The 24,079-nt window shown below is 53.4% G+C and overlaps 6 protein-coding genes across 6 annotated transcripts; 4 read left to right on the forward strand and 2 right to left on the reverse strand.

The window, feature by feature from the left end:
- Positions 1-477: 477 nt before the first annotated feature.
- On the reverse strand, positions 478-7,948 carry J4E88_000251 (uncharacterized protein; the record flags this gene model as incomplete). The annotated part of the gene is made up of 3 exons (XM_049393930.1): positions 478-6,687; positions 6,736-7,670; positions 7,882-7,948. 3 exons carry the CDS (start codon positions 7,946-7,948, stop codon positions 478-480), a joined length of 7,212 nt encoding a protein of 2,403 aa, XP_049259759.1.
- A 969-nt stretch (positions 7,949-8,917) lies between these two features.
- J4E88_000252 (uncharacterized protein) lies at positions 8,918-9,571 on the forward strand (the record flags this gene model as incomplete). The annotated part of the gene is made up of 1 exon (XM_049393931.1): positions 8,918-9,571. One exon carries the CDS (start codon positions 8,918-8,920, stop codon positions 9,569-9,571), a length of 654 nt encoding a protein of 217 aa, XP_049259760.1.
- A 254-nt stretch (positions 9,572-9,825) lies between these two features.
- J4E88_000253 (uncharacterized protein) lies at positions 9,826-12,762 on the forward strand (the record flags this gene model as incomplete). Its single annotated transcript, XM_049393932.1, has 4 exons — positions 9,826-10,132; positions 10,179-12,224; positions 12,274-12,470; positions 12,523-12,762. The coding sequence occupies 4 exons, from the start codon at positions 9,826-9,828 to the stop codon at positions 12,760-12,762; spliced, it is 2,790 nt and encodes a 929-aa protein (XP_049259761.1).
- Positions 12,763-13,192: 430 nt separating this feature from the next.
- Positions 13,193-14,224, reverse strand: J4E88_000254 (uncharacterized protein; the record flags this gene model as incomplete). The annotated part of the gene is made up of 1 exon (XM_049393933.1): positions 13,193-14,224. The coding sequence occupies one exon, from the start codon at positions 14,222-14,224 to the stop codon at positions 13,193-13,195; it is 1,032 nt and encodes a 343-aa protein (XP_049259762.1).
- Positions 14,225-15,980: 1,756 nt separating this feature from the next.
- Positions 15,981-16,995, forward strand: J4E88_000255 (uncharacterized protein; the record flags this gene model as incomplete). Its single annotated transcript, XM_049393934.1, has 2 exons — positions 15,981-16,021; positions 16,086-16,995. The coding sequence occupies 2 exons, from the start codon at positions 15,981-15,983 to the stop codon at positions 16,993-16,995; spliced, it is 951 nt and encodes a 316-aa protein (XP_049259763.1).
- Positions 16,996-21,053: 4,058 nt separating this feature from the next.
- On the forward strand, positions 21,054-23,840 carry J4E88_000256 (uncharacterized protein; the record flags this gene model as incomplete). The annotated part of the gene is made up of 4 exons (XM_049393935.1): positions 21,054-21,737; positions 21,788-22,898; positions 22,947-23,369; positions 23,419-23,840. The coding sequence occupies 4 exons, from the start codon at positions 21,054-21,056 to the stop codon at positions 23,838-23,840; spliced, it is 2,640 nt and encodes an 879-aa protein (XP_049259764.1).
- Positions 23,841-24,079: the final 239 nt, after the last annotated feature.

Below are 24,079 nucleotides of genomic sequence, written 5' to 3' on the forward strand. Positions count from 1 at the left end.
AGACGGCATGGAGACGGTTCAATGGTATTTAACTCCAGCTTGATGACTATGCGGTGTTCTCCGAGGCGGTGATGGTGTTTGTCTCTTCGATCGCGCGTTGGAGTTTGCACGCGCGGGTAAGTGCGATGACGGCTGCAGCTGCAGCCCTCCTCACCATCGAAGCACCTGCCCGCCGAAGGCCAGTAACATTGCGTGACCAGCCATCAGGCATTTCGCGCTACGCATCGTCACATTGCACATTTGGATCCATCTTTGCGAAGACTTATTGCTACTACCGCATCGCGCATTACTCATACGTTTCTGACTGTTATACAGGATCTTTGGCATTGACGCCTCTCTTCTCAGATCGTGGTATCATCCCACAGTACGCGCCTCGCTATGCATGTAAAAAGGACAAACTTTTGGAAAAAAACAACTTCACCGCCCACCCACACCGCCTCATATGCATCATCCACCACCCGTACCGTACGTACGTGTTCAATACATGTCGTCATCAATCTCTCCTTCAGCGTCGATGTCCTCCTCTCCTTCGGCGTCCACGTCAGCATCAACCATCTCCACGTCCTCACTTGGCATGTTAATTGCCGCGGGAGTGTGTGAGCCGCTTGCCGTCGGGTCTGCAACGGGCTCTTGCCCAATTTGTGGGGTCGCAGAGCCGGAAGCGGGTCTAGGATCCGATTCGTTCTCTTCTGCATGAGACTGTTTAGAGTTGAGGGCGCGGTGCATGATCCGGTACTGTTGTTTCGGGTTCTTGAGGATCTCGCGACTAGTACTCGTCTCCAGAGGGCCGACATCTTGAACACTCGCAGCGCCTTCTTCATCAACAGGAGTCGCGTCAGTGCCTACGGCCTTACGCGCCTGTAGTGTCGAGAGCCTCAAGTTATAATCGACGCGCCATCGCTGCTTCTCGTGGTTCTTCGCCTTGCGCTTGACATGCTCGCCAAACCAGTCGCCTTCCGTGTCGCGCAGATGGTCGCCAAATGCAGCCCAGAAACCTGGCAGGGTAATGTAACCGCCACCAATCGTCTTCTTGACTGCATTGACGGACTGGAGCCAGTCTAGGACATGTTCGACCTCGAAGAGCTCGGTAGTATTCTCAGGACAATGAGAGTGGATGTCGGTAGCAGTCGCACCAGCCAAGAAAATCAAAGGTTGTAGCACCAAGTTCAAGACCCGGTACCACCACGGCCACGTCACGGATTGGCCGTCGATACTGCTCCAAATGGGTAGTAGCGCGCCGGCATCGTTTTTGCCAGGCAGAGGCGGCTCGGGCAAGGCTGACCAAACCGCAGGTTCAACATCGTCCATGGATGAGGGTGGCGTCGCCAACGGCTGTAGTGGGTTGCCGAACTTATAGCTTGCTGTCGGCACAACGTGAATATCCCAGAACAATCGAGCACGGTCAATCGCGCGGTGGTTGTAGCCGCCTTCGCAAAAGCCCCACTTAGACAATTTCGGAAGTGCGGCGTCGAAGTCGCTGTTGACGGGTGGTAGCTGAGGTACAAGCTTGACGGTACCCTCGTTCACCATAGTCATAATTGCCGCAAAGGCACCATCGTCTTCACAACGCGACATGTTGTAGAACCCTGCATCCTCGTCGGCAAACGCAGCATCCATCTTTTTCTTGATGGCCACGGCGTTCATGAAGTCGTCAAGCTGGAACAGGCGTGTATACTTCTTCGCTAGAGCTTGCGTGAAGTTGTAATTACGGCCGGGCAAGAGACGCTTGAGCTTGCGCATCCTGATATGCTGCTTGTCCACGAGATCACCTACGACTTTGACAAGTATAGTCTCGCCAAGATCTTTGAACTTCTCGTGAGCCAGATTTGCGTTGTAGAGTGCTTGTGGGGTAGCCGTGTTTGCACGGATCCATGACCGTGCCTTGAGAAGCTTGTCGTCAGAGGACCAGGTTGCTTTCCGCGATCGATGGAGAGGAGCGGTGAAAGACTGTTGCAGTTGAAGCATCGTCCTTGTTCGATCTGCCGTTGCAGCTTTGTACCACAATACCCGATCCATAATCTCGTAGTTTGACTCATCGACATCGAACTGTTGCAGTGCTTGCCTCAAGACGGGAAGAGGAAGATCGGGATAGGCACACTTGCGCATAGCCCATTGTATGAGGCCTGCCCAATCGTGTGTCTCGGGATCCTCGATAGAAGCAACTTTGCCGGCCTCATACGCTTCCAAGTAAAGTGACTGGAATGTTGTAGTGAGCTCACGGATTTGCTCAGCCATGTGCAACTGCATCCAGCTCCAAAGCTTCTTGGCCTTGGCCATGTCGAAGAACCTGTCGCCAGTATGTACGTTCATGAAAAGGCACCAATCGATTTGCTGATCATCCCCAGATAGCGAAGAGACAACAACGAAGGTGTAGAAAAGCTTCTTGAAGTCGTCCAGCGTATCAGCAGCCCGGGCATACTGTCGTTCCTCTTTAAACCGGTTAAGACGTGTCCTCTTGCGCTCGCGCCATGTCTGCACTGCTCTTCCAAGCCTCGGTGCACGCTGAGGAGGTTGGTAGATCGGATCGTTCGGATCACCTGTCAGACCAGTAAGGCGTTCCAGCAGAGTGGGAGTAGGGCCTGGCCTGCCTCGCTGCCGTCCACCAAAGTTCCTCATCCTTGGCTTCTTCGCGTTGGACGGCACAGCGTCGTCGTTGTCTTCAGGCTCATCTTCGCCCTCCGAGCCTGACCGCGCTTCATCGTCAGTGCTGGAGTGGACAGTGGTTGCTGCATCTTGTGCAGATGTAGATGTTGCTAGAGAGATCCGAACCCTCTTCCTCGAGGACTGGTCGCGCGGAGCTGCAATCCGGACACGCTTCTTGCTCTTCTTCACATTAGCAGGTCCGTCTGTAGCCTGCTCACTAGAAGCCAAAGAAGCAACCTTGTCGGCTCCAGTGGAATCAGGTTCGTCCGCTGTCACCCCTCCAGTAGAATTCTCCACGACGGGCTGTTCCACGGGCGGTAGGTCGCGCTCACTGACAGCGTTGTTGGGCGCCTGTTGCGTGACCAGATCAGGCATTTCCTCATCGCTCTCATCGTCTTCAGGCGGCTCCTCATCAGACTGGTGCTCACGTTCCGGAACGGGTGCAACGATGGGACGCGTCCAAATGAGCGTTATCGGCCCGGACTTCGCGGCCGTGGCAGCAGCAACTTCATCATCTGCCATATCGTCGGAGTCTTCGTCGAAAGCTCCCATGTTGGTGGTATACAAAGGAGCTCGACGCAACTTCTTGCTCTTGTCGTTCAAACTAGCCAGTCGTGCCCGCTTCGTGCGCGGTGCGCCGCTGCCGTCTGCGAGCTGTTTAAAAGACGCTTGTTCTACTTGAGCGTTCTGAGCCTTGCGGGCTTTAGCTTCTAGCCTCTTCTGCTTCGACCACACGCTGCGCTTTCGAAGCTTAGCTTCGGTAATCTGCCTCTCGAGTTCAGGATTCAATTGGTTGAGGATAATGCTCTCGTCCTTGGGAGCGGGCTCAATCGGTTGGTGCGACACGACCTCGCCAATCAGATCACGAATCTCCTTTGGGTAATACAGGAGTGATTTCTCCGACCTACGGGCATTGTAATCTTTGACTTGGGAATATTGGGCCATGTTATGCGCCAACTTGAGGACTTCCGGGCTCCTTTCGTTCAGATGTGCCCATGTATACATCCTGCGAACGGCAGTCCCTGGCATGTTCTGGTGTTGCGAGGCAAAATTCCAATGTTTCAATCCGAACTTCGGGTCTACAGACATGTTCCTGAGCGTCTCGGTGATGGTGCTAGGAGAAGGCTTCGGAATGTTCGGGTGCCGCTCTTCCCAAAGCGTGAGAAACGGACGTGGCATTTCACCACCGCCTGGAAAAACACCGCCGCACATCTTGATGATCTCGAGAATGAGGTTCTGCCTCAACGTGCGTTGGGTTCCTGCAATGCCACCACGTTGTGCTTTCCTTGGTTTGGTGCCCGGGATAGTCGGTACTGGGGTCTCGACGATAGCGCTGTGAACCGCATTAGGCGGAGGAGCACCAGAATTGGCCTCCGGAACGGGAGCTGGCGACGACTGGGCTATCGGACTTGGGCTAGCGGCATAAGGGCTCTGATACGGTGTCATACGGGCGCGCTCGGTTGCATTGATGGCGGCCCAGCCGCCCACCATACGAGGTGTTGGTACGACTGTCTGTGGCAGTTGTTTCTGTGCCGGCTTGGGAGAAACATCGCTAGGCTCTTCAACATTGGCGAAGCCTGCAGTTATACCGGGGACAACTTCGTCGCTTCTAACGACCGTTGCGTCTGGTACTGACGATGTCGCTTCTTCTTTGTTGACCTCATTGCTGTCTTGTGACGGCTCGCTATCAGGTAGGACTGACTGTCTAGCAGAGTTAGATGACTCCCCATAGCTCAGAACATCCTTTTGCGTCTGCATCCCGATCGGTGACTGCGGTTGCATTGGAGAAGGTGACCGTGTTTGGGCTGGGGTCAAGTTTTGTGGGATGGTCTCCAGATGAGCGAGTGGCGCCTCAATATGCGGTTCTGGTACAGTTTCGGCCAAAGTGCCTTGTCGTGGTTGAGTCGTTGCTCCATCTCGCTGGGTAACATTGGTCTGCACAGACTGGGGTGTTTGAGAACGTTCTGCTTGAATTGCGCCTTGCTCCTGCTCCGATTCTGTTATAAACCAGTCGAGATCGGCTAGATGCGGTAGCTTGAAGGTGGCCATCAAGGCCTTGCGTGGTCGACCTCGCGCAACCTTCTGCTTCATATGAGGGTTGAGAAATAGGCCCGGGGAGAATCGCTTGTCGTATTGATCAACCACACCCCGTGCTCGAGCGTCCAGTTTGGAGGCGTCGAGCGGAACGTATGTTTTCGTTGAAGGCCGGGCGATGTGTACTGTAGTTGACTGACCCGAATGATCATCAGGACGGACAGGGGAAGCTGCGTTTCCGGACGGACTTCCAACATCAGTGGGCGAGGGCGACATCGATGCCACAGTCCTGGATTCTGACCTCTGTGAAACTGTAGTTTTGGTGAGGCGTCTCTTCGACGTTCTTGGGGTAACGACCACGTCCTTCGCCTTCCGCTTCCCGGTAACGGGCTCGGGCGAGACATGACCAGTCCCCGGCTCCGTGAGAGTAGATCCAGGCACATAGTCAGCCTCGGGGTTCTCCATAGAGACATCGATATCTTTGTCCCTGCAGGGCGAGGCTTGCTTTTTGGTGGATCCTGCACCCTCTTCCTTCTTTCTCCTCGCCCTGTCCTTCATCTCGGCGTCCCAGATAGCAACGATGTTCGAGTTTTCCAAAGGAATGCCGTCTTTGCGCTCCTGGCGTAGACCATCAATGATATCGTCTGGTATCCGACCCTGACACGACCAACCCATAGCTATCCTTTGCTTGTTGGTGAGGACTGTAGGCTCGGTTGCCGACTTCGTCGCCCGTTTCTTCACCTTCTTCACCACCACAGGCAAACCGCGTTCCTCTCGAATTTGGTTCTCTAGGTCCATTGGCATGCGCCCTTTTGGTGCTATACCCTTCGCTATCCGCTCTTCTGCTGTCATTAACGGCTGAGCTAGTGGACGTTTTGCCGAACCGTGCTCAATGCTGTCAGGTATTGCTGACGGATCACCGGTCTTTTCGCGATGAGCAAGAATTTGGTTTTGAACATGTCTGCTCAGGCGAGCATGGCGATGCAGTCCCAGCTGAGTCTTCTGCTCGGGAGTAAGCGAGATGGTTGAAGGCGTCTTAGAAGCTTTAGCAGCCTTTGGTACCCTGGCGGGCTTGACTTTGACGGCTTTCTGTTTCTTGGACCGACCTGCTATATCAGATGTTGTAGGTTTCAGCATTGAACTCGAGTGCTTCTGATAGCCGATCTGCTCTGCGACACCGTTATCCCAACGCGGGCCGTTCTTGCGAGGTTTCACAATGGCCAGACCAGCTTCAGATAGTGTTGCTGCACCAGTCTTTCGAACTAAGTCTTTGGCACTGACGGTTGGGAAACCCCACGCGTTGAGTGACACCTCGCTCGTAGAGCTCTTCGCAGATTTTCCAGGCACCGAAACACCTTCCCAGACAGCGATCTCGTCATCGACAGCTTTCTGGAAATTCTCGTACGTGCGATAGAGGTAGTGAACGAACTTCTTTGCTTTGGTATTACCAGCATCTCGTATGACAGCCAAATGCCGCAGATGGAAAGGCTGTGTCTTCTCCCAGTCATTGGTCACACGGGTGAAATACGATTCAATGGGCCGTCTCCAAAAGGGCCCGACAATCCGGTTGCGTAGAACCTCAGCGTCCCAACCCTGCGCACCAGCCAGTGCAGCAGCATTGAAAATCATGTTCGGAAGAAAGCGGTCAGGCGTCCATTGCGGGGGAATGCTGACAGCTTGATCAGGAGCAGGCTGAGCATTAGCTCGGTCGCTGACATTGGCATCTGGATCGTCTGGCATGTCGTCATTGAGATCGTTCAACAACGAGTCGCCATCGACATCCTCATCGCGTAGCTCGCCCTTCGCATCCGTCGTGATAGGAGCTGTTCGACGGAAGCCAAGGTTCCTGACGTCTTCGTCCTGTGGCGCGCGCATGACCTGAATGCATGTGATCCAAGCGTCGGCAGACTTCTTCTTACGAACTCTACGGCGCTTGATCATTCCTGTTTGATCCAGTCGGATAATTGCACCCTGGGTGGCGCGCTTGTTCCAGGATGACATTGGGACACCCTAGTAATGTTAGAACGCGACACATGATTATAAAGGCCGTACACTTACCAGCTTCTCCCTAATAGATCGCGTGGGAACGATGCCACCTTGGCCAACTTTGTTGTACAGGAGTTGAGCAAAGTTCCGGACCACAAACGTACCGTCCTCCTGATACACGTCCTCAACGGCACTAGACTCGATGAAGGTGTTCTGAGAGACGAATTTGTTGTGAATACAGAGGCTGGTGCGCATCTTGTTGGATTGTACAGAAATCTTGCTGATGTAGTTCTTGCGAGCTAACTCATCCGTCCTATGCGGAACAGACCTCTTATCCTGGCCACTGACGTTGATCAGTTCGGGCTGTGTGATGCCTGCCGATCCGCGGGCAGCAATGAGGGAGAGCAAGACAAATTCCATGGCGGGGACCTTCTTCAAGTCGATACCGTGGCCGGTCAACGCCTGCCATACCCTGCTCTGACTCGCATACAAACGAGGGGCAGTGATGTCAGGGCTAGGATCGTCGAAGACTGCTGTGGTACGATGCGGTCCATCTGGCAGGTTACGTCGCGGTCGTGACAATTTTGGATGGGTTGGAGTTTCGGGCGACCGAGTGGAGAGGTCTTGCGGGTCATGTTGATCTCCGAGGATGTGTTGGCGCAGAGAGTCCCGCAAAGCAAAGAGAGATTTGGAAGGCTGCTCTACTGCTTTGATGGGATTATCGGAATTTTGAAGTGAACCTGTTGCGGGTGCCTCGCCGATGGTACCAGTCTCGTGTAGCTCGGCCGCCTCGAACTCTGAGAGAGTGTATTGACGAACTTCCTGTTGGTAGACTATGCGGATATCAGGATGATCAGTGAGCCATTGCCACAGACGCTCATAGAACGTGCGGCCAAGTCCAGCCGAAGGAAGACGGCTGTCTCCATCATCAGACTTGGGTCCGCCGTTATCGACGCCTTGTTTGTAGAAACTCTCAACGAAGTGACGGAAGTCTGCGCTAGTAGCACCTAGGACATGTCAGTGAATGAGACCAGGGAGTAAATGACGAAAAGGCTGAAGCAAAGGGAAAATAGCGATCAAGGTGAAGCGAACGCGACACTCCCCCTTCCAATCAGTCTGGTGTTACAGCTCATGGATGAATAGAGGTATCGAGTCGCTCAGACGAAGGCCAGTGCGCGAACGGAAGTAACGACTACACGCGCAGCGAGTCATGCATACCTTGAATGCCGCGAAGTGCAATTTCTGACAGCAAAAATTCCAACAGCTTGTCAAAACCTGACGCCATGTTGCTACCACCCATCCCCTTTCAACTCCGGTAGTGTGATTGGGATTGCGATGATACGCGCTTAATGCATGTCAAAAGTGGTGATGCGGCGATTCGAACGCGCACTGCGGGAGGATGCTGGGTAAGATCGCGCTGTGAGTGGCTGCAGCCGTTGTGGATCACTTCTGGGCGCAGGAGTCGGTGTTATCCGGGATACCAAAAATTCCCAGCGCGCGCTTGGAGTAGTTTGCAGAAGTTGTCGATGTCGAGTTTCGAACGCGTGCAAAAAGTTGTCGAATCGGTAAATACTTTGGCAGCGTTTAGGTGGGGTTGGGAGCTGCAGAAAAGTGACTAAGAGAGGAAGAAACCTGCCCCGCGTCGCGCCTTGGCGGCTTGGTCCGCGCTCGCGCTAATCGAACAGGCAGGCACGCAGGCAAGTGCACTCACTTATCTGATAGTCGCCATCCCGTCCTCCAGAGGAAGCCGCTGCTCTTTCAGGCGCACATACTGGTGCTATCAAAGATTTGGATGCATCTCCGCACAAACCCTAGCCAAATCAATACACATGTTCAGGGCCGACCTTAGTAAAAGATGATCTTTTGCAAGCACTAATAGCACTCCGACATGTCCTTTATCTCTCCCTTCGGTACATCAGCATCAAAACCTGGCCATGGATCCATAATCCTCGAAATTCTTCCTCCAGATACGCCTGTCCTTCGAACCGTGTCATATCAATACCCACTTAAGCTAGTCGCCCCAGATCCCCTAGCACCACCCAATTATGGCAGAGAAGCAGAGGACGCCACAGCAGCAGTCACCCCCTGTCTCATTCATACAGTCTTTCTTTTGACCTATGGTGGAGGCATCGTAGCTGGAGACAGCATAGACCTGGAAGTCAGACTAGACAGCAGTACACGGCTGATACTGTTGACGCAAGGGTCGACTAAGATTTTCAAGACCCCTACTCCAGAGTTAGTCTCACGACAACATATGAACATACGTCTCAAGAACAATTCCGCTTTAGTCTATCTCCCCGATCCAGTGCAGCCTTTTGCCAACACGGCCTTTTCTCAGTCCCAGATCTATCACTTGGAGAAAGAGCAAGGTAACCTGTGTGTTTGCGACTGGGTCACGAGTGGACGTTCCGCACGCGGAGAGAACTGGGATATCTACGAATACAAGAGCCGCAACGAGGTCTGGACCGTAGACGATGCCGGCGAAAGGAGACTGCTTCTACGGGACAACCTCATTCTAGACAAGCATGGGAAGACGGGGCTGCTACTCTCATCACGTATGGACAGCTATTCTGTCTTCGGCACCTTGATCGTTCGTGGCCCCATCTTTTCGTCACTGTCAAAGTTCTTCTTGGATGAGTTCGAGGCACTACCGCGTATTGGTGGGAGGAACTGGGGCGACGCGGTGCAGCCAGAGCTTCAAGCGCATGAGCAGAGGCGGTATGAGAGGCAACAGAGAGAAAAGGCCGATGGGTTGATATGGAGTGCTGCGAACGTGAGAGGCTTTGTCCTAGTCAAGTTCGCCAGCAGGGAAGTTGAAGGCTCGAGGAACTGGCTGAGAGACATGATCAAGGAGGAAGGGTCGCTGTTGAATGCATTTGGGGAAAGGGCAATTTTGTGTTTGAAGTAAAGCTAGGATTCGAAGATACCCGAGACCACGTAGATGAATGGAAAAGAAGGACTGGTTAGATGTCGTGTCTTAATGTTGTTCGTCGAGCGACTCGCAGCCCCACGCGGCGTGTTGAAGGCCCAAGCACTCGGCGTCCCAAAAGTCGATGGGTGACGTGCATAGCCGCACCTGAACGCTCGACCAGCCGCGCACCCACGTCCCCTACCTGACCCTATGCCCTACCACAGACCTGTCGTGGTCTCTTTGTCGTCAATATGAGCGGCAGGCTCGTCGCGGGCCGCCTTTCCACCATCGCACGCCGCTCACCGCTGCTCACTCCGCGCTTCTACACGACACACTCGCTGCCCGCCGGTGGCCTCCTCCGCAACCAAGCCGGCCTACGCCTGGTGAAGCGACGACCATGGCCGCTGGGTAGCTACTCGCTGCACAACATCCCCGCTACACGCTCCATCTCCTTTGCGCGCGTCATACCGAAGCTCGTGGGCAAGTTTGCGACTGTAGGCGCCGCTGCAGGAGGGGCTGTCGTTGCAGGCGTCTCATATATCCAGTACCAAGCTGGCCGTATGTACATGTACACTAACACATTGACTGGCTCTAACTCAAACAGAGGCGGGAACATTCGCACTCGACCTCTTCCACCGAACCAAAGACGGCGCGACCGAATTTGCGGGCGGCGCACTCAGCACGGCAAATGGCTTCTTCGACCAGCTAGAAAAGGGCTTCAAGTCGACCAAGGACGAATTCGAGGGCGTGCAATACCCGGAATGGCTACAGCGCCTACTCGCCAAGGACGAATCTGGTGGTGGTGGCAGTAACGGTGGCGGCAGAGGCCCAGAAGAACCCAAGCAGAGCGGTGCTGGATCTGCTGCTGCCGGTGCATCAACAGCGGCGGCGTTCGGATATGCCCAGGAAGATGACGAAGACAGACCACAGGCGGAGAAGATCGCACGAGACGAGCAAATGATGATGCTCACCAAGAAGATGATTGAGATACGCGGGCTTCTGCAGACTGTTGGACAGTCCGATTCGCTCACGCTGCCCTCCATCGTTGTCATCGGATCGCAATCGTCCGGAAAGAGTTCGGTCTTGGAAGCCATCGTGGGCCACGAGTTCCTGCCGAAAGGACACAACATGGTAACGCGGCGACCCATTGAGCTCACACTCGTCAACACACCAGATGCGCACGCAGAGTACTGCGAATTCCCTGCTCTCGGCTTGGGAAAGGTCACAGATTTCAGCCAGGTGCAGAAGACGTTGACAGACCTGAACCTGGCTGTGCCAGCGAGCGATTGCGTCTCCGATGACCCTATCCAACTGCGCATCTACTCGCCAAACGTCCCTGATCTCTCCCTGATAGACCTGCCCGGCTACATCCAGGTCGTTGGCCGAGACCAGCCCCCGCAGCTGAAGGAAAAGATCTCGCAGCTTTGCGAGAAATACATCAAGGCACCCAACGTCATCCTCGCCATCTCCGCCGCCGACGTGGATCTGGCCAACAGCACCGCGCTGCGAGCGTCCCGACGCATGGACCCTCGAGGCGAGAGGACTATTGGTGTCATTACAAAGATGGACCTTGTGGATGCCGAACGCGGTGCCAGCCTTCTCAGCGACCAGAAGTATGCTCTGCGCTTGGGATACGTCGGTGTAGTGTGCCGGGTACCGCCCGGTGCTGGTGGTTCGAAGCTCTTCAGCCGTGGCAACGGCAACATCACCAATGCGATCACAAAGAACGAAAAAGCCTACTTCTCGTCGCATCCCGAGTTCTCAGAAGGATCGGAGCTCGCTGTCGGAACCCAGAACCTCAAGAAGAAGCTCATGCATGTGCTCGAGCAGACAATGGCCGGCAGCCTCAAGACAACGAGCGAGGCTATCCAAAGGGAGCTCGAAGACGCCCGATACGAATACAAGGTCCAATACAACGAGCGACCTATCAGCGCAGAGTCATACCTTGCGGAATCGTTAGATGGTTTCAAGCACTCCTTCCGTGGCTTCACCGAGCAGTTCGGTCGCCAACAAGTTCGTGACTTGCTCAAGCACGAGCTCGACCAACAGGTACTCAACCTGCTTGCACAGCGCTACTGGAACAGACCTTTCGACGACCTCAGCGTTCCCTTCCCTGAGACCGACCCTCTTACGAACCTTGCCAAAGCTGATATCGATGGCGAAGATCAAATATGGCAGATCAAGCTCGATAGCTCCAGTGCTGCACTTACAAAATTGGGTGTCGGACGTCTAGCCACCAACGTTGTCGCAAGTGCGCTCCAAGCACACATCGACCGCCTCATCACAAACTCTCGCTTCGCCGCCCACCCCTTCGCCCGACAAGCCATTACCGACGCTTCCACTTCCATCCTCAAAGACCTTTCCTACGACATCTCCGACGAGTTGGAGATCTGCATCAAGCCCTACAAATACCGCATCGAAGTCGAGGACAACGAATGGGCAAAAGGCCGGGAAAATGTCACGGCTGTGCTCAAGGACGAGCTGAAGGTCGTTGAGGCTGCCGTAAAGCAGCTTGAAGAACAAGTTGGTGGCCGCAAGCGAGTCAGGGACGTGATGTCATTCATTGACCGCGTACGAAGCGGACAAGTTGTTCTTGAAGGTGACGGAGTTGGTGGTGCTGGCGGGTTCAGCTCTGCCCTCCTTGCTAAGGGTAAGTCTACCTCTCTTATCGCCCGAACTCAGCACTAACAACATTACAGGCCGAGAAGCAGTCTTCCTCCGCGACCGTATCGACGTTCTCAAACTACGCCTCCTCGCCATCAAGAGCAAGCAATGCGCCAGCAAGAAGAACAAATACCACTGCCCAGAAGTTTTTCTCGACGCTGTAGCAGACAAGCTTACAACGACTGCCGATCTCTTCCTTGACGCTGAGCTGCTAAGCAAGTTCTACTACATCGTAAGCCACTACCCCTCTCCTTACTCACACAACTTTCACTAACACCCTCTAGTTCCCACGTGAACTCGACGCCCGTCTAGGCCGCGGCCTCTCCCAAGAAGAAATCGACCGCTTTGCCAAAGAAGACCCCAAGATCAAACGCCACCTCGATGTCGTGCGTCGCAAGGACCTCCTCGAACACGTACTCAAGGAGATGGAGGGTCTGCGCCAACTCGAGCAAAGAGAGAAGCGCATGATGGGCCGCCGAGATGATAGGGATGACCGGAGGAAGAAGGGCTGGAGTATGTTCTAGACGTAGGAATGACTGGATGACGACGGCCTTCGTGTTGGGTATAGACTGTATGGCGCTGTTGGCGTTTCGTGAAGCGGAAAAGAAGCTTCTTTGTTGATGTTGATGACTATGACTTCGCTACTCCCTTATTTGTCTTATTGGATTGAGATTATGTATATATGACTTTCTGATCACACAGTTCCCGTTCATCCAGGTCGATACGCTGATGACTGACGGTCGCTGTAAAGGAACATGCTGCATGTCGATGACGACTTAGGATATGAGAAAGATGGTTGATTGTAATCTCATCTATCGGGTATCTTCAACTAATGCCACCAAGAGCTGTAATGCTAGGTCCCCACAAGAACAAACTCCTTTAGAACGCCATACATGCCACGTAAAATCGTATCTTCATCCTCCCTCCCCTCTTGTTGAGGATCGATGAGCTCGATCAACCGATCAATCCCCAGTGTCTCTTAACCCCCCAATCCAATCTCGTCATACCCTGCAAATCATCTCCGTTCAAGTATCCCACTCCCTCCTCAACAAGCATCTTCCACACCCTATTCCTCAGCCCAATAGGGAACTTGGGCGCACTCCAGTACCGCGACTTCAACCCCCTCTCCTTTGCACTTTGAATCTGAGCGCGGATCTTAAGGCGCTGGGCTTCCGTGATGCGACCGAACCAAAGTGTGCCGATTGAGTGGCCAAAGTTGACGGATGCGTAGTACGAATTTGTGCTGTCAAAGTGGGAAGTGGGTGTTGTGCCGACTGTGCCTTGGCCGCCGCGGGTGGTGACTGAACCTTCATCGAGCTTGTCCAAGGGAGCGTCGAAGAAGATGTCGCGGTAGGTTGAGTTTGCGGTGATGAGGTCGAAGGGAGCGTTACCGGTTGCTACGACAGTGATGGCGCCTTCGATGGTGGTGTTGCCATTGAAGTAGGTGAGGTAGCCCTTTTCGCGGAGTGCATTGAGTTGTTGGGATACTACGGGGAAGATGTCGTGACCGTTGTTTTTGAAGTCGACTAGTAGGACCAGAGTCTGCGCAGGCTCGGTGTCGAAGATACCGTTCTTGACGCTGGATGATGTCGCAAATTCTCCGAGCTCGTTCTTGTGGTCTAGCATCTTGACCAATGGGTCGACGTACATGGATGTGAAGGTGCCATCTTGCGTCAGGGCGTTGGTGCTGTGACCAACATACAGCTCTTCGTCAAAGAGCCATACATCTGCTTCGACGCCTGTGCAACCCCAGCGTAGGGCGTCGTATAGTGGTACTCGGCGCCAGTAATCGTTGTGCGAGTGGCAAGGGACCGGAGTTACGTCGCGTGTTATATCTAGGAGCTGCGCCTTGTCTAACACACTCGAGTCGAACGACGAGACTACATAATCATCCAGAAAAGTAGGCACGTAGCCGAGAAATACGTTGACGATGTGAAGAACACCACTAATAGAGTCAGTATATTTATTCTTCTTTCTCCAGATCATCACAGGATGACAGCTGCATGTAGGGCAGGGAACTGTCGAATGAGAAGGTTGCCGCCGGAACGCGCGGAAGCTAAGGTCTGACAGGCACTTACAAGAAGATGAATACCAGCAGTGGTATTATAACACAGGCTCTAGCTGCATATTTCCTCTTCACTCGATACTTCTTCGACTGCGTCTTTTCATCCGGTAGCCTCACACGTCCACAGTCCTCGTCGGCCCGCAACTTTGCATTCCGTCTTCGAATGCTCATCCTCAGCCGGCGCCAGAACCCAGGTCGCGATCCTATCTCCTCCTCGTCCGAAGCAAAGATGGAGCCGTTGCCATCTTCTAATTCGCGCAAAGAAACATGAGGGGCTTTCGCATCGAAAGAAGATTCCGAGTCGGAAGAGATGCGTAGAAGAGGTTGGGTGGAGGGGGTTTCGGTAGCCATCTTCAGGCACGAGCCAATCGCAGGCAAGGATCTGGCACGACTAACTTGCTGGACCCTGAGAGGTGGGGCAAGCGACATCGATATGTGCAGCGCACCTGTTCAACGATGGAGGATGCGATGAAAGAATTGAGATGTTAAAGGTCGTCTTTGCTCGCCCGGGCGAGTTTGCACCTCAGAACCAAGGCGTTCGCTGGCTAAACACACCTTCCTCTTCGACAGTCGCTCCAAAACGCCACGAGCTTTGTACCGGTGATCCAGACTGGCTATTGTCCCGTCCTTGGGTTCGGAGGAGGCTAGACTGGCGCGATGCACCTCCGCAGTTCAGTGCAGGATCCAGAAAGTCGCGCAAAACGCAGGGTCCAGTTCCTTGGTTGAGCCTCTTAAGATTCTCGCTGTCGATGGGTTGAAGTCGAAAGGCTTTGGAGTTGTCAAGAGCAATCTGGGCCGGGGGCTACTTATTGCGAGACAGAGTGCGATCGGCCAGCCCACCTGTGAAACGAATGCAACCCACGAAGATAAAGTGCGGGCTATCAGCATGCAAGCCCTCGAGACAGCCGCAGCGCCCAGCAGCGTTCGAGAACTGGAGCACGGCCTGGAGAGCGAGTTCGGGCACGCAACACGGCTGGCGATGGTGATTGGTTGCGAGTGAGAGGATGACCGACACTCAACGGCAGATGCTAACGACTCGGTCTGGTGAAAGTCGGAGCAGATGATCAGAAAGGTTGTGCTTTGAATGGGCACGTTGCTGAGCTTGCGCACTCAGTGGTTTATTTGAATGCGGCGGTGGACTGGTAGCGATAAACGACGCATCCACGTTGCACCTGCCCGGACGCGTAGTGGTGATGGCTTCGGTCCGAAACTGTCACAATGGGGCATCATTTTTGCCTTGATTGCGAAACAATGCATTTAGTCTCGATAGCGTCGTGTTTCCAGGATTGACGGGTTGCATGTTGCGTGTCTCTCGCTGAGCTAATTGAACACGGCGACACGACTGCCGTGATTGGTTCCAGCGTACGCTGTAAGTTTTCGGTCGTTCTGTTCTGGGCCTGCGCCACACTTGAGAGCTTGCAGATGAGGCGGTAAGCCGGAAGTTCTAAGCATCGCAAGCACCGCCTCGGCAGGCCGTGTATGTTTTTTCCATGTCTTGCAGCACCTCCGCAAGTGAGAATGGCGGGGTGAAGCGGAGCGACACGTGCGCGCAATGCCAAGATATCCGATCCCCACTTGCCCGATAATCCCTGTCGCGACTCCGTAACTTTTTGCGACAGCCATCGACTGATTACCGTCGGGACTCGGTATCGAATAGACAGCCAGCCAATACCCAATATGCCTCACAAACACAGACGCGTGGAGGAGGATGATACCCAGTACGTCATTTCGTATTTTCGCAAGCCTAATCAGTTGTAGACGATATTCTGACATCGCCAACAGGTTCAACCTTCCGCCCAACGTCCACGCCGCTCCCCTCGCCGTCGGCAAGGCGCGCACCTTCAGCACAGCTACCAAAGGCAAAAAGCGCAAAGTAAACCAAGTCGAAGGTTATGGCGCAGACGACACCCCCAAGGCCTTCCAGCGGCTCATGGCCTTCTCCCAGGGCGGAAAGAAGCGCTCAGGGCTCGACGACGGCACGGTGAAAAGCAAGAAGCAGAAGAAGCAAGCCGCAGCTGAGGCATTGGAGAAGGACGATGCAAACAACAAGAGCGAGGAGCAGGTGCAACCAACTACCGCACTGAAAATACAACCTGGAGAGTCGATGCACGAATTCCGCGCGCGAGTTGACGCAGCGTTGCCCATGTCAGGCATCACTAAGTCCGGCAAAAAGGTCGCTGGTGTCAGCGATCACAGAGTCACCAAGCACGAACGACATCTCAAACGTCTACAAAAGGGATGGAGGGAAGAAGAAGCGCGGATACGAGAGAAGGAGATGGAGGCAGCGGAATTGGCAGAAGAAGAACAAGACGAGCTGGATGCCATGTGGGAAGACAAGACATCCGACTTGCCAACTACACGAACAGTCAACGGCAAGACGAAGAAGGCGAAGAAGAACAAACGCAGGAAGCTGGCGGGCGAGATAGACAATGGCAGCGAAGACGAGTGGGAAGCTCTTAAGAAGAAGAGAGAGGAACGGAAGGGCTTGCACGACATAGTTCATGCACCGCCAACTTTCGACAAGGTGCCGAGAGAGATCTTCAAGGTCAAGAACGGTGCAGGCGCCAAAGTCGGAAATGTCCCCAAACTGGCTGGTAGCTTGAGGAAAAGGGAGGAGTTGGGCGAGGAGCGTCAGAAGATGATTGACAAGTATCGTGAGATGATGGCTGCCAAGAGGGGGACGCAGGAGTGATGTGTTGGTTTTGGTCGATCATGAGATACCCCAAATACATCTAAATCATGCTACGCTGTGAAATTCGATCGCATGGTCCATTTGAGTATTGCAATCAGTTGTCACCTCAATCAGTAATGCGTTGCTTCTCTATGAGATCTGACAACAGCGATGTGGATGGATGGAAGTGCACAAAGAAGACAATCAGATAGTCTGCAGCTCTTGGTGGAAAGCACTATCGCATTCCAAAAGCGCGGTACAAGCTGCAGAGTAGCAGTCTGTAGCATCGCTTTTCGTTGCCGGGAATAATATGCTTGCACTGTTTTCGTGCCGCGCGTCGGCTCATGGTGACGGCATTCAGTTGTGGTCTGGGTGTCCAGCTTCCGATCCGGCAATACAGATAAACGTTAGAGACAGCACTTCGTGAAAGCAAGAGGCCGCTGTTACCGCATCGGGCATCTTTGAAAATCCGTCGATGACAGCAAACTTCTGAGAGCAAGACATCGCTGTTCCCGCAATAGGAAGGTTTAAAGAACCTTGGCACTGTTGATTGCTGCTGGAATAAGAGGGCATTTCTGCCAAGAGAACGATGCCCGGACACTACCCAGTTGAGTAACTTCGGAAGTCCGTTGAAAACGGCATTTCTTGAGAGCAAAAGGTCGCTTTGCCAAGCTTTGTCACGTGACGAGGCTTCCCAGCTGGGTAGGTGGCGAAACGGTCGTGGATTGTAGCACTTTTGCAAACCTTGGAAAGCAAAACATCGCGAAGCCAAGACATTGTGGGCCGGTGAAAAGTGGGACGACACCTGGGCATGTGAGAGAGGGGTTTCACGCTACACGACCGACAGTAGCCCTGGAGAGCTTGATGCTTGAGGTTAAGACGGATTTGGTGCAAGCTCATGTCCTTGAACGAGAGAGTGTTTCTATTCTATTCGAGATACAAATCAATCAAAGTGCGCCTCTAAACATTCCCCATATAATATCTTATCACTAACGCTTTGGAGTTCTGCTTCCGAGCTTCACCAATTCCACATTCTTGAAAGGTCGACGCCCGACCTTCAACAGCTTGTTCTTGGTGGTGTACGTGCAATATAATAACATCCACCATGCTCATCTACGACGGTAATTCCAAGGTGACGGTTGTGGTTGAGATGCAAGTACATCCATCCGAAGCAGCAGTGCCGACTTTGAAAGCTTCCGTGAACGCCACAGGGTGATGTGATGAGGGCGCCGCGATGAAGCGATCCATGGGGTGCATATCTTCAAGTGCGTCAGGCACGACTTTGAGTTGAAGTATTAAGTGATGGTATGGGCATGATGGTGCAGAGGGGCGGCTCAGTGTTGTTTGTGCTAGGTAGTTTAGTATATGTGCGTGCCCGGCTGCTGAGAGCGAACATACCATTCTTGGGCGAGATTGCAACTGGGCCCGACCTGCTAGACTTGGCCAAGCGCCGTGGAGCCCGACTCATGGTTTGTGATGTGTATTTTGATGATGTATCGGCTTAGTCAATACTCCGAATGCGTTTTGTTGCCAAGGTACGATTATAGTCAGGAGGACAATGAGTTGTATGCGACTGGGGCGTGTGTCATCTGAAGGGCGGAAGTGGCATTTGAACAGCGTCCGACAGAGCAGCTTTTGATATACATGAGAGCCAGCGAGGACGTGGGGTGGCAAAATCACCATCGGTAACACAGGTGTGGGTTGTGAAGGAATGGATGCAAGCCCCAGTGAGCCTTGTAGGAAGGATGAACAAGCCACTGTTCAGACAGTGCCCCTTCGCCGCAGCAAAGATTGATAACGAAGGTCTCACGGCGAGTGGGTTGAGGGATGCTGGATATCGGAAGCCAGAGAGCCAGTGAGGGTCGAGCAAACGGGCGAAATGGCGTAAAACCATCAAGTGAGTAGTACGTTGCCGCGACGTCCTGTTGGCTACGTCGATAGACAACTAGCCCTGAATAGCTTGGTTGGGTTGAGCGTCTGCTAGGCTTGGGATCGATGGGGCCACGGTCTGTGTGTTAGGGTATGGAAAGGCGGCCATACCAGCGTTTTCCATTTCGGGGGATGGGACGTCATGTAGAGACCGTGCTAGCCAACCATGTTTCCAATTTTGGCATCTCATCTATCCACACTAAGGGTATGCACCTGCTACGGTAGTCGAGTAAGGCTCAATCGCTGGGTTGTTCAGTCTCACTCTTCCTGTCTCCAAGATGGCGTGGCCTGGCTGACGAGCTTTCTGCTAGATGCCCTGGTCTGCTTGGGCAGTGATGTTGATGCACGGATGTGATATCAAGGCCCAGTTGTATGGTCAGGTACCAGCATGATGGCTCATCCCGCGCGGGTCGTTGTCGCGTGGGCGAGGAAGTGAGCCCCGTGTTCCGTCTCACATGTTAACCTCGAGCAATCACAGACCAGTATCCTCGGTCTTGGTCTTTGAAGGCGCATTCTCTCAGCAGTTCTTGCAGTCGTAATCTTGCTACTGTCAGAGACGGATGAGAGCTTGTGTGAACTAGTCTCGCCTGTGACAAAACTGGCAACTCCAAATAGTGTGGAGAGAGGGAACAAAAGTCGGCATTAGGCTTCGCCTTACCAGGGGCAGGTGCGAGACATTGCAGGTGATAGGCAAAGGGATGCGGGCGTTTCCCAAGAGGTTTGGCGGTGGCGTCTTTCGGCCTCCTGGTGGCTGCTCTGTGTGGCACGACAATAGCAACAAAATGACTATTATTGGTAGCCTCGTAGACCCACCACAGGACGCAATGGCTGCGATACGAGGAACGTTCCGCGATGGCGGTAGCGTTTTACTCTCTGCGGGGAGTGCCGTTGCTATATCTTGACAGCGCTGAAGCTGACCGGCAAAGACCTTGGAAGTGTGGTAGAGCCACTGTCTGTCCGGCTAGAAGACCGTTAACAGAGGCTGACGGCGAGTTGATTTAAACACTGTTGAAGTATGTGGCCAATGGCGATGGCACCTAGCATCGATGTTACGGTGTTGGTGCACACTTCCGTTCTTGCGGGTCAAAACTCGCGTGCGCACACAGAGAAACCCCGGCGTGTCTCCACAAACGGTAGCCGTCTGGAGAAGCCCACGGGTAGATACCCCACAATCGTCGCGTGGGGTGACCGCAACTCGTCGGATTGCTGGCAACTTAACGCGCGTGCACATGTTGTAGCTGACGAACGACGTCTTTGTTGTTTGTTTGGCCGCGCAAACGTAAAAGAAAGGGCGGGCGTGATGATAACGATAAAAGATATGACTGAAGCGAAGGAACCGGCGAGTGTACGACGAAGGGGCGGCCAAAACATGTGCAAAGGCTGACCACAAGGTTTCAGCCCCAAATCCCTTTTCATGGTGTCAGCCTGGAATAATTTAGCCGGTATCTACATCAATCGGGTAGGCGCTAGAGAAGTTAGAGAAGGAACAGATGTCCGATAATAGAAAGAACCCGATGGCAGCTAGCTACGCCGCAAGGATGTTGGGTAGCATTGGCGAGATAGAGGGCCAGCGGCGGCGACGGCGCGGACGTTGAGTGATCTCGCAATCATATCTTGTAAATGGAAGATGAGGAGCCGATAGAGGGAAGTAGACTGAGCCAGATGTCTGTCGGTGGTCGTGATGTAGGCGCTAGAAGCAGGTAATATGTAACAACCTTGGGCATCCACGCACCCTCTATTTGCAAGCAATTTCAACAGAATGTTGCTCACTCGCCCGAAATGCGAGCTTGTGGAGAAGGATGGAATTGATGACATCGCAATGTGAGCGGCATGCATGCGGCGGGTGTCAATGGCTGATGACAGATCTGCGGCACGATGCACAGTACATCATCAACCATGTTGTCGCACCCAGAGCCTCAACAGACGCGTCAAAGCATAGTTGGACGAAAGATTGAATGCTCCCATGTGCGCATACGAGATGAGATGTAAGAGGTTTGTCTGTCCATGTACCCTCAGATCTCCGTCGTTATCGATATCGTCATTAGTGTACCCGAAAGGGGCATGGATCAAGCGCGTCACTGCCATCGCCGCGGCTTTAACAGCAACAGCTCCGCAATCATCAGCTTCCGGGTCCTCCCCACGTCCGCCCAATGTCAGCCAATCCAGGTGCACTGAAACGGAAGCACTCGGGCAAGACGATCAAAGAGCTCTTTACCACACAATCCAAGCCAAAGCTCGCCTCCGCAGCGCCGCTCTCACCCACTAGCAAGCGCACACGACGTGACAGCTCTCCGATCCCCACCACCGAGATCGCCACACCCCCAGCGCCGATTACGAAGATGAGCACAGCAGAAATGTATCACTTCCCCAGCAAGAAGGCGGGACTATCGAGCAATGCCGACGTGGTAGACATCACGTCAAGCCCCGACAACAGCCCTGCCAAAGCCAACGGGCAACGGAATGGCATGCGCAAAGCAGCGCCCAACATGCATGCCAACAATGGTCCCAAGCGACTGGTGGTCAAGAACTTCAAGCCCACGAGGAAGGTGGACCCCAGGGTCTTCCTGGACCAAACATGGACGAAGATCGATCAGGCTCTGGACACCATCTTTCGGCAGGGGGATGTGGACTTTAGTCTAGAAGAACTATACAGAGGTGTAGAGAATGTATGTCGCCAGAATATGGCGAAAGACATCAAGGAACGCTTGATTGCCAAATGCAAGGACTACGTCGGTGGAAGTCTGAAGGCAAAGGTCAAGGAGAGTCTGGGAAGGCCAAACATTGATGTACTGCGGGCAACTCTGCAGGCGTGGGCAGTGTGGAACAGCCAAATGGTCAGTTATACCCATATACGTGCGGACGCTGTCATACTGACAAACTGCAGAAATACCTTGACTGGATCTTCTGCTATCTCGACCGCGCCTACCTGCTCCCGCGACACGAGTCCCTCCGCGAAATCTCGATCAGCCTCTTCCGCTCCCTCATCTTCGAACACTCTAAACTGAACCCGCGCATTGTCGACGGTGCCTGCGATCTTGTCGCTAATGACCGGACGGGCGGTGACCTGGACAGCGAGATGTTCTCCAAGACGGTCAACATGTTCCACGACATGCAAGTCTACACACGCTCCTTTGAGCCGCGCTTGATGGAGATCAGTCAGGCATACGTTGCGAAGTGGGCAAACACGGAGAGTTCAGAAAAGTCACTACCCGAATACGTCCGCAATTCGAAAGCACTCATGGATCGCGAGATGAAGAGGGTCGACATGTTCAGCCTCCCAAACACCACTAAACGAGAGCTCCTTACACTATTCGAGGACCACTTAATATCGAAGAAGGAGGAGCGACTGACCAATCAGGACGAGCTTGCGGATCTTCTCGAAACCAACGCCATTGAAGACCTTGAGCTACTGTACACATTACTCGAGCGGAGGAAACTTGGCTCAAAGCTACGGCCAGGGTTCACAAAGTGGATTGAGGACGAAGGCACAGCTATTGTGTTTAACGACAAGGAGCAGGACAACATGGTGATACAACTGCTCACATTGAAGCGCCAATTAGACACATTGTGGAAGGCGTCTTTCCACCGAGATGAGGAGTTGGGTCACGGTTTGCGAGAATCTTTTGACAAGTTCATGAACAAGACAAAGAAAACGAGTGCAAGCTGGGGCACGGACAACTCGAAGACTGGCGAGATGATCGCCAAGTACGTGGACATGCTGCTGAGGGGAGGCGCAAAAGCGATACCAGCACAGCTTAGCCGCAAGGCAGACAAGCCCGCTGCTGTAGAAGTTGAAGAAGATAACGAAGAAGGTGTTTTCGATGAAGATACAGAAGTCAATAATCAGCTCGATCAGGTTCTTGATTTGTTCCGCTTCTTGCACGGCAAGGCTGTGTTTGAAGCTTTCTACAAGAAAGATCTGGCCAGACGATTGTTGATGGGCCGAAGTGCGAGTGCAGACGCTGAGAGGAGCATGCTGTCGAGACTGAAGATTGGTAAGTGTGTACCTATTTGCGACTTGCTGAGATACTAACGTACTGCAGAATGTGGTGCCGGCTTCACCGCCAACCTCGAGCAGATGTTCCGCGACATCGAACTGTCACGAGAAGAGATGAGTTCGTACAAGAATATTAGTGAGGAACGCAACGAAAAGCTCAGCCTGGATCTCAACGTCAACGTCCTTTCTGCGTCAGCTTGGCCTACGTACCCCACAGTCCCTGTAATTCTACCTCCGCAGATCCAGTCTGCGATCAACAAGTTTGAAGCACACTACAAAGTCAAGCATTCTGGTCGCAAGCTGGAGTTCAAGCACGCGCTCGCCCATTGCCAGATCAAAGCCAGGTTTCCCAAGGGACTCAAGGAGTTGGTGGTGTCTTCCTTCCAGGCTATCGTTCTTTTGCTCTTCAACGGCCGAGCGGATGATGAGCACATTGACTACGAGTACCTCAAGCAAGCCACTGGACTACGTAAGTTGCGTGCTAGATCTACTATATCCGCATCACTAACATCTGATAGCGCCGGCTGAGCTTAATCGCACTTTACAGTCCCTAGCCTGCGCAAAAGTCAGGCCATTGACGAAGCACCCCAAGGGCCGAGAGATCAACGAAACCGACACCTTCACACTCAACGCGTCATTCACAGACCCCAAGTACCGTATCAAGGTCAACACCGTCCAGCTCAAGGAAACAGCAGCTGAGAACAAGGAGACCCACGAGCGTGTTGCTGCTGACCGCAACTACGAGACGCAAGCTGCCATTGTCAGGATTCTCAAAGCGAGGAAGAGAATCAGCCACGCGGAATTGGTCAGCGAGACCATCTCAGCGACGAGGAACAGAGGAACATTGGAGGTCAGCGGTATCAAGAGAAACATTGATCGCTTGATCGAGAAGGAATTCCTAGAAAGAGAAGATGACGGACTGTATGCTTATATTGCTTAGGCTATGCAAATTGCCAGCTGGTTTGGATCTCAGCACATGCTTTACATAGCCGCAGAAGGCAGGCTTACAGTGTACAACAATGATATTGTTATCGTGTTCTATCTATTGCGAAGATTGTATCATGTTCTACCCATCTTCGCGCTCGGTTAGTGAGTGCACGTTGGGCGAGCTGCTTATCATTAGTACCGAACAACGGTCAAGACCGCATCCGGCACTTTTCGCTCAGTAATCGACACCTC

The sequence above is a fragment of the Alternaria novae-zelandiae genome (genome assembly GCF_023758075.1).
Source record: "Alternaria novae-zelandiae strain BMP 2774 chromosome Unknown scaffold_1, whole genome shotgun sequence".
Classification (NCBI taxonomy): domain Eukaryota; kingdom Fungi; phylum Ascomycota; class Dothideomycetes; order Pleosporales; family Pleosporaceae; genus Alternaria; species Alternaria novae-zelandiae.